Here is a 10,002-nt window from a genome sequence, read left to right on the forward strand (position 1 = left end):
CAATTGTTGTGCTCAGTAAACACGATTATCATTAGCAACACAAACCAATATAATTGGTATTACTTGGTCTTTGTTGTGTGACATCTTTAGTTGTGAAACTGTTCTGTTTCGCAACTAAAGAAATGGTCTATTGGTGATCATGTCATAAACAACTACTACAAAACACTGACTCAAGCTGTGTGTGTGTGTGTGTGTGGGGGGGGGGGGGTTAATGGATTTTTCTGACTTGAAACTGGAAAAGTCTGAGGATTCTCAGCAGCACCAACTTTAAAATCAAATATGGCTGCCTCAGTCATCAGTTGAACACAGAGTACTGCACAAACTATTAACAAACAACGTGCTGCAATGTTTGAATCTACAAAATGCAGAAAGATAATTATAATGGCCTTTATTGTTCAGGGTAGTTAGCCTGATCACTGCGTGCAACAATGAGCAAACACCATTTTCTAAAAGTCAAACTGGAGCATGGTTAAGTGGACTTTGTCATTCTTACTGTATGCCTAAATTCCAACTTTGAAGATGAATGTAGTGTAGCATCAGTCCTTTGTGTCTGTGTGTGTACCTAGATTTTGTTACCTTTTTAGTACTTTTTCTAGTATAAACACCAAATTTGTCAGGACCAGTGGGCCTGTTGTGGACCAAAGACCAGTCCTAAAATGGCGGAACGTCATTTTTGGGTTCAGGGATTAAGTTTGGGACTAAGGTATAAATTGAATTTAGATTAGGGTTAGTCAAGCACTGGTCATTGTTTGGTTTAGGTTAAGGGTCAGGGTTAGGCTACAAAAAAGACTTGAATTCAATACGTTCTTACTAGGGATAGAAACTCATGTGTGATGTCTTACCTGCAGATCTCTGATATCAAACTGTTCCTCGTAGATATACGCTGCATCAGCCCCAGCAGCCAGGCCTCCTACTGTGGCCAGGTAGCCACAGTAGCCCCCCATGGTCTCAATGATGAACACRCGTCTCTTGGTCCCGCTGGCAGACTGCTTGATGCGGTCACAMGTCTGACACATGCACACATGCTCAACATTAGAACACTAAGGATTAATGTGAGCTAAATGTGTAAATCTCTGAGCTACTARACTTTAGCTGAACCCATCAAAGTGGCAACAAATCAAACAAGCATAAATATTGGGGCAGTGGTTAGCAGTCATATGGGTTACTGGTTACTTTATTTCTTTGCCAGTTTTGGTCACTTCATATCTATACTTTCATGGGGAGAAAAAAGGAGCTGGGTGTTTTGGTTGGGGTCCCTACTATGAGGYATCTTACTTTTCCAACTTGGAGCTGCTGCCTTGTTAGGATTTATTTTATTTATTTATTAATATTTTTACTTTTTTAAACTGACCTTGAGGTATTTTCATAAACGATAATATAAAATATTTGGTTACAATTAGGGATAGGGGGTTTGGGTAAGGKAATAGATGGGGTGGGTATTATGGAAAATTGACTTTTTTTAGTTTTATATCATGTTATAACATTGTTCCCTAATCAAAAACATACCCAGTGTTGATTTGACTCATTCATGCATGTTTGAGAAATCTTTGAATCTCCTGTGGTAACCATGAGCTGCCTAAACACTTGCTCATTCAAAGCACCGCCTGGCTCTTAAAGAGACAGAGGCCAATTTCAAAGCATTTAGGCTCTGATGAAAATTCAAATATATTGTTGATATATAGAGCATTTTCATGACAAGTGAAGGTGACAGTTACTTGATTGTGGTATAGAATTGAACTATGTGCCTGGAAAATACATGATGACGATGATGATRCCTTTATTGTCATTGCACATAATACCCCCTTTAAGTGTTTCCAATATCCAAGTGGTTGGCAAATGCATATTTATATGAATATTTACCCACATATTTCAGAAATTATTTTACTATAAAGATAAATACCGGTACATGGATATGAATTAGTAAGTACATAGGTACCACATAGTAACTCCTGGGTACGGCACGGGGGTACAAAACAGCAAAGTAATAAAGTGACCTTATGTCCARTCCTACTGTTAGCATACTTTAATACATTTCACATGGATAAAAACAAGCAAATCAACATGCTGGTCTGTTACTGAATTCACAAACTGAAGCAAAATGCTGCTTTACCAGACAGACTGGAGTCCTGCAAAGAGCAAGAGAGCAGATCAAATGTAAAACAACTTTCTAAAGTTTTACTTATTGGTCCAGTGCTGATAATCAAATTTAAGTGTCTCTGTCTATCAGCTRATGAGTTTTAAGTTTCAACAGAAGTAAAAGTTTAGAATTAGTGTCAGACATGCAATCCAAATTAGATTGTAGATCAAGATGCTGCAAGGATTACAACTTTATGGGRAAAAAAACATTCATGCAACACTGTGTGATTTTAAAGCCTGGCATCTTATTTGTTATTAACACTGGACCATTAGCTCCACTGATAATTAATGTGCATCTCTGAAAGGGATCTTGAACAGAAGTGGGTCAAAGCTGCGGCGGCTCAAACTGCCTTACCTCCACAATAGCATTGAGGGACGTGTCTGCCCCAATACTGAGCTCAGTGCCTGGTACATTGTTACTTATGGTGGCAGGCAGCATACACATCGGGATGCAAAACTCCTCAAAGGTACCACGAGCTTCATACAGCTGCAGCAAACACTCAAGCGCCTGAAGCGGCAGTATATAGAACACATGTTAGAGCCACCGAAAGGGGCTGACCACTGAGAGAGGTGAAACTCTCTCAGCTCGTGAGAGCGTATCCTGCCATTCTGGCTCTTTCCGTGTGATAGCCGCCGTGGCTTCCCTTTGGCAGACGAGGACAGGAGCGCAAACAGAGCAGTGGAGAGGATAGGACAAAAAAGAAAGGGTAAAACTGATGAAAAAAAGAGGGTGTGTGGTGCGAAATAGGTGACAGAAAAAGAGGGATAAACAAAAGATGTGAAACCACAACAGGATGGAGGTCTGTGTGTTTGTGCGCCACAGCATGGAGCAATCGTTTGACGCTACAAAAGCTGTTGGCCCATCTAAACTCTACAGGCAGGACAAGCGGCACGCAAGTCTGCAAAACACCAAGGGGAGGATGAAGAACTGAATAMGATGATGGTCTGACTAAGAATTAGACTTTTACATTGTTTTGTTAAAAGTCTGCACAACCCCAAACAAAAATCTAAGCCAGTATGGAAAATACAAAACATATAAACAATGACTATTCAGTTTACTTTGAATTTTATGTTATTGCAGATATGAACCAAAGATCATCTATCAGTTTGATTTATTTTGATAGTATACATCCACTCCTGCTTTTTTAATATTAAACACCTACAAATGTTATTGCATGAAGGATAAGGATTTTTTTCCCTGCAAACACACTTAAATCATCTAAAAGTATTTTTTTTCTACTGGGAATAAGTTAAAAACTGCAGGCAGGCTAGTTCAGTACCCATAGCCTCTTTCTCTGCAGCCCTGTTTTCTAGAATTTGTGCACCATGTGCATTCCATACAGACTACAGCTTTTGGAATTGGTGCCTTTTTGTTTTTCTTTGGGCCTGGAGCACAACACACCCCTTTTTTCCCCAAATGAGATCTGGAATACTGATTTGTCTGAAACCTAATTCATATTTCCACTAAGTGATTGTTCGTCTTCAACGCTTCCCAGCCCAGAGAGGTTGATGCCACCTCTGCACAGAGGTAACACGTGGCTTTTTTGTTTTTCATATCTACCACCACATCGTACTGCTTTTGAAGAACATAGTTCTAAATAGTTTAACTGTCTCATGCAAGTGCAGGGGTATAGGGCTTGTGTAGTGAGAACACTCCTATACCGCAGTGAGACATGACAGCCAAGGCTCATCAGGAAAGAAAAATCCTTGCCTTCACCGAATATTCTGCATTTCCTGGAGACAAAGTGCCTAACATGGATATTCTGTCTTGATTTAATTCTATAAGTGTTCAAGTTGGGTGGGTCATGTGTACTGCATGGACGATGGAAGTTTCCTAAAAACCTCCTAATTGGAGGATTTTCTACAGGAAAAAGGCCAAGTGGACAGCCACAATTCCACTATAAAGACATGAGTAAACAYGACCTCAAAGCTACCAAGAGTTACCTGGGAAACCTCAGAAAATAAAGGAGGATTTTAAAATTCACCCTAAAGACCAACTACCTCCTTTTGTGAAGTGTCACAGGGATTGTTATTCCCAAGTATGACTTTGTAGCCACAGATCCAATGGTCCTGCAGTGGACAGAAGAAGCCTAGTAGGAAAGTCTCAGGCAATTTTTGGAGAACTAATGCTAAGGTACCACAGATATGGAATGCAGGAATGGATGTACACTGCTGTGCAAACCTTGAATCATCCTTCATTTTTGTTTCCAAAGAGCTAAGTGTTCTTATAATCTTTTAGAGTTGCCATAATCAGTCTTCAGACTTTTAAAAAAGGTAAAAAGTTACAAGGTGTAAGGTTCCRGGTATGTTTAATTTCTGTTAGATGAGAATATGAGCTTGCAAGCTTGGACTATTGTTATGTTGTTTTGTTAGGTTTGACAATAAATGGCACTTACAGAACTTATAAGAATCCAAATATAATAAAAATAAAAATTGTGGTGGCTGGAAACGTTCAATATTTCCTATTAAATAAAATAAAGTTAACAAAAAGCACATCTTGATTTCAGTCTTTTAAATTTTTTAGTTGGATTTTCCATACTGTTTAATCTTTTTTCTGAAGGTGTAGACATGTAAACTAACTACACAAGAAAATCTACTTTATCTTATTTCACAAAAAAGGAAGGACACACACATATAGGTGGTGGGGGGTGGGGGGTGGGGGCAGGCAGCGCAAACATGGCGGTCACGACGCTTGTGCACCACACAGCATGCCTCCATGTTTTTACTCACTTACTTACCTTTTTACTGAAGGGAGGGATGCTACTGTACACCTTAGTTTTCACCAATCATACTCAGTGCAGCTGTGCTGCGAGGCAAAAATGTTAAAGCTCTGATTGGAGTTTTCCTGTAGGCCAGATGTGGCTTACATAYGCCAGCCGTCACAGGAATTCTCTTCCAGATAATCCTCTGACGGGCTGGCAGGAGTAAGAGTCACTGGTGAAAAGACTGAGTGAGCGATCTCTCCCTTCTTGGAAGAACAAGGTTTTGCTGTGTGAGCAAGTTTGTGGATTCCGTGTGTGTGTGTGTATGGGTGTGTGTGTGTTTATGTGCTGCTGAGTTCATCTAAATCTTGTCGCCAGGCCCCATCACTTACAGTAGTGATGGCGTTCAGGGCCGTGTCGGCGCCAATGCTGAGGTCTGAGCCAGGCACATTGTTGGAGACAGTGGCTGGGACCATGACCATCGGCACACAGAACTCGTCATATTTCCCACGAGCCGCTGACAATTCCAGCAGTGACAGCAAGGCCTGCAGGGCAGAGCCAAGGGCTTTAGTAGGGTCTGGAAGGGAGAGAGACTTTGGCATGGTGGTTGGGTTGAGAGAGGTGCTACTTGCCACAAGGAAAGGAAAGACAAAAGTGAAAAGTGCCAAGGGGAGGAGCCAGGTCTATCACAACGGACAGCAGCGAAACAGACAGGTACTACTCCACATTCAGCCCCACAAACACACATACGAACAAAGGAAAAGTCTTTTTACTTGCATTCATCAGGAAATAATTGAAGCTGGTGAGCATCTAAACAGGACTGCGTGAAATGGCTGGAGGAAAGCACCCAATTATCTCCACTTTCACTTCTAATTTCAGTCGAATGCTTCGAGTTATTCTCGCCATGCATCTCGGTTCGTGTTGCTTTGGAACTCGTTAGCTCTGTTGTTCCAGTTTGAGGCAGAGAATCGACTTTGAAGCATTCTTATGTACACATGAACCATATGGTGAGGTTTTGGCATGAAAGGGAGAGGACTAATGGAATGAAATCAACACTAAACAATTTTCAGCACATCATAAGAAAAACAGCTGTCTGTTTCAATAACGTGAGCAGTAATAATGTTGCTAAGTCATTAATATTCAGCACTAAAGATCTGAGCTTGTAGAGTAAATTAAAMATGAGCCTAACTACAAGCATCAAAAGAGATTTCAAACATACCTCGAATCCTCCGATAACCAGCAGAGCGTTTATGTTATACTTTCGCATCTGCTCTGCAATTTTATCGATATGCTTTGCAGGAAGAGTTCTGAGGAGGAGAAATCAGAAAGTTTGATTTTCAAGAAATCACTCAGAAAGCTGTCAATTTAGACATCTTGAGGATTTATTCAAAAAGGTGTATACAGCTGCTGTAAACACTAACTTTTTAGGACGTTAAAGAAAGTTAACAATTTTAGAAATAAAACTAAAGAACTCTGAAGATTAAAGTTGTAGGCACACTCGAACAAAACATTAGGTCGTCAACACCATTTCAAAAGTGAATTGTTCTGCCTTAAAACAAACCCAGTCTTTAAAATTCCTTAGTGAGTGTTAGCTTTAAATCTTCACAGCTTAGACAATTTTGAATTACATGGTAATTCAGCAGAAATTTTACAATAGGATGCCAGAAGTGCTGCAGCTACCTCCTACTGACACAATTAACTGTGTAATCCAATAATAATGTTAGTGTAAATAATTTATAGAGTGGTGTTTGTGGCTTTGAGATGGCAGCAATCCATTTTAGTTTTGATCGTACTCAGACGAGCTGTTAGCTCTTTCATTTTGGGAAAATTGTTTCATTTTGACTGGACTGATAAACTATCTACAACAGGTAAGATATTGTTTTCACAAAACCCCTCTACAAAGATATCTGAACTTTACCTTCAACAACTCTGACTTTGCATAAAACCTTTACCTTTTAGTTCCCAGAAGGGAGCCACCCTGTCCYGTCCATCCTCCGACATCACCCCATTTAACTTCCTTAATCTGTAGGAAGAACGACAGATTAAATATCACACAAAGGACAATGTTTGGTTTCACAACGAACTCACTGACTTGTTTCAGTGTCCAATGTCAAAGCAAATCAATAGCTTTTATATTAAAAATTCATGAAAGGAATGCTAAAAATGGTTCCTGTGTTTACGTAAATGCCTAAATACAGTTACTCAGTTTCCAACATATCATCAGAACTCAGAGCGKCTTCTGTGAGGAGAAAACATTACAGTAATTTGCTGCACAACCTCTTATTTCCACAGAATTGTAGTCTGAGAGATTTAAACTTTAGGATTTTATTTCTCCCTCTGGTATAAACTTCTGAAAGTTTGATGTCAGCAGGTCCGAGTTTACACAGACTGTTAGACTCAGTGTTATCAAATCTCCTGATGAAGACAAGTTGGGATTATTTCATGGTGATCTGAGATACCTAATTTATTCTCATGAAACCAGTTCCACCTGTAGCAGAACACAGAAAAAATAATCTAGTCCCAGATTAAAATCTAATTTTCATTTTATTGTCCAACAGACACCTTTCTGTATTTAAAACTCATTGTTTTCATGAACGAGGAGAGAATTCATGATAATCAGACATCTGTGCTTTTGTGTCTGCCAAAAAAACTAAAGGCTCTGCTGCCATCTAGTGATTATTTCTGTTACTACATCTGCTCAGGAAGTTCAYGAGAGAAATAGGTTTACAATAATCTGCACAGATTATCCTCTGACTTTCCCTGATTATTCTTCAGTGAGGCAGCTAACAATGATTGCTCACAGAGTCTGACGCTCATCAAGCTAAGCCAATTCTCAGTTACTGATGTGGAAAATGGCAGTCACGAACAATATTTTTCCATCAAGCCTTTTTGGGGCTTTTGGCTATGAACAGACTTACAACTGAAATTCTTTTCCTGTGACATTTCCTGATGAAGTGCAGAGCTCACCTGTCCTTTGTAAAATCCCTCAAATCCATCGCTGACCGCGAACATCTTGTGTCCCTCGGAGATTCCCACCCTGACAGCCGATCGGACGGCGGCGTTCATGCCTGCTGCGGGGGCACCGACATTCAGCACTGCCACGTTAAAGTTGCTCTGTGGGAGAAAACCAAAAACAAACAAACAGCTACACATCAATCTTTAATCAAACACATTGCAGTTTAACTAATCTCACTAATGCTTTGTGTCACAGGGTAGCTGTTGATGTTCTATAAGAAGGATCAATAAATGGCTTCTGGTGCACTCTCACACACACAGGCTGTCATTACTTAGGCAGGGGGAGTCCAAGCCTGAGGCGAGCAGCACAGAACAGAAGAATGTCATGCARTTTTTACACCTTCATTATCTTCAGCTTGAGTGACTCCTAACAGAGTTAGTCACCTGTACACCTACATAAACTTCAATTAGAGTTTTTAAGCTTTACTGATTGTCCCAAACCTCTTTTTTTATAAATAAATACTGGCTGTGGCTATTGTACAACCTGGAATTTAAGTGAAAGGTTGATGTTGTTGTTTTTTTATGACTATGCTAAAAATGCTAAATATCTGTATAGTGGAAATTTAACAAAGAAAAAATTTGAAAAAGATGGATGGGCGTTACTTRTGTTTTAAATCAAACCAGATGTTCTCAGCTGGATTGAGGTCTCAGCTTTTTCCAGGACAACACTCCTTAAACCACTGTTTAAGATCAGGGTCTTGCCATCCCAATTTCAAATCTTTGGAAGACTCAAACAAGTTCCCCCCCAAAGAATGTCTCTGCATATTGCACTATCCAGCTTTCCTTCAACTCTGACCAGTTTCTTAGCCAGTGCTGGTGAAAAACATTCATACAGCATGATGCTGCCACCACAATGCTTCATTGTGTACAGGGGTGTCCCGATCCAGATTTTTTGGCTCCCGATACAATCCGATTTTTTTATTGATTCGTCTTTCCGATACCGATCTGATACAGATAGCTTTATTTCTTTCCAAGTGAAAATGTTAGTAGTGTTAAAAGCGAGCCCTGCTGTTCCCACCACGAGAAACATCCAGTTTGCAGATTTTGCAAGATGCAATTTCAGCATCATAGTTTTCTATTGAAAAGTGTTCCCACGCTGTGGACATGGTTACATACTTGTGTGCGTCTTGATTTCTTAATGGCAGTTGTAAAGCATGATGATGCTGAAAACTGTTGCAAAACTGGATCGGCCCGATCACATGACTAAACCTGATTCTACCCGATTTTCAAAAAATGGCCAGATCTGCCACCGATACAAATACTGAGTATCGGATCGGGACATCCCTACTTTTWGTTAGAATGTTTATTCATTTCATTTAAAAAACAAAACAAAACCCATTACATACAACTAAACAGTATGGTTGTACTTTAATGTAGGGAAGGAGTTCTCAGCAGAATAAGAGGTGTCAGTCATGGCTAAAAAGTAGGAGTGCACCGATTGCAGTTTTCTGGCCGATTACCGATCTTTAAAAAGTCGGACCTGCTGATACGTTTGTTTTAAACAACTGACACTGTCAGGTGTTATAAAGTCACAATACACCTTCAATGTTCCAATCTTATTTTATTGAAAAACATTGAATRATACCATTGAAACAATACAAACTTGTTTTAAATGGACATTAGGTAGGTCTCACAGCAGAGCAAAAGGGGACAGTGGCTGATTTTCAGACCTTTGTGGAGGTAGATGAGAAGCTGATCTTTMCCACYGATCTCGGATCACCCAAAATTAAGGAGATCGATGCATCCCTACTGAAAAGTTCAGGCTTAAAGTTTTTCTCTTCCYAAATTAACTCCAATTAGTCTACTACTAATAAAAAAGAACTATTTTTAATTTTCACGTTAGAAAAACAACAAAACAGAAAAAAGGGAGGGTGAATACCTTTGCTAACCCTTTCACTATTTTGCATCTGTGTACAAAAATACTCAGTTTGGACCAATGTTTACAGAAAAATCTTTCCTAACTGAATGTGTCTCGTTATGTCAAGAATACAGCAGCGATGCAGCTCATAAGAACGTCAGCTGCTGAGTCATTATTAGTGGATGGGACCTCAGAACGGTGGGATACATTATTAAACACATCGGTGGGTCAAGGAGGAGCTTTTGACTCTTGGGAGCACACCTGCTCACCAGGCATAGAGTACAGAGATTG

At 39.8% G+C, this 10,002-nt stretch overlaps 1 protein-coding gene across 1 annotated transcript in view; it reads right to left on the reverse strand.

Annotated features, from left to right (window-relative positions):
• The window catches only part of pfkpa (phosphofructokinase, platelet a), a gene marked incomplete at its 5' end in the record, with an annotated part of 25,540 nt that overhangs the window by 4,364 nt on the left and 11,174 nt on the right, over window positions 1–10,002 (reverse strand). Inside the window, 5 exon segments of the mRNA XM_014013537.1 lie at window positions 843–1,007; window positions 5,231–5,383; window positions 6,058–6,145; window positions 6,791–6,861; window positions 7,806–7,952. Of these exon segments, the coding sequence (XP_013868991.1) occupies window positions 843–1,007; window positions 5,231–5,383; window positions 6,058–6,145; window positions 6,791–6,861; window positions 7,806–7,952 (624 nt within the window).

This window comes from Austrofundulus limnaeus, unplaced genomic scaffold (assembly GCF_001266775.1).
Source record: "Austrofundulus limnaeus strain Quisiro unplaced genomic scaffold, Austrofundulus_limnaeus-1.0 Scaffold103, whole genome shotgun sequence".
In the NCBI taxonomy this organism is placed as follows: Eukaryota; Metazoa; Chordata; class Actinopteri; order Cyprinodontiformes; family Rivulidae; genus Austrofundulus; species Austrofundulus limnaeus.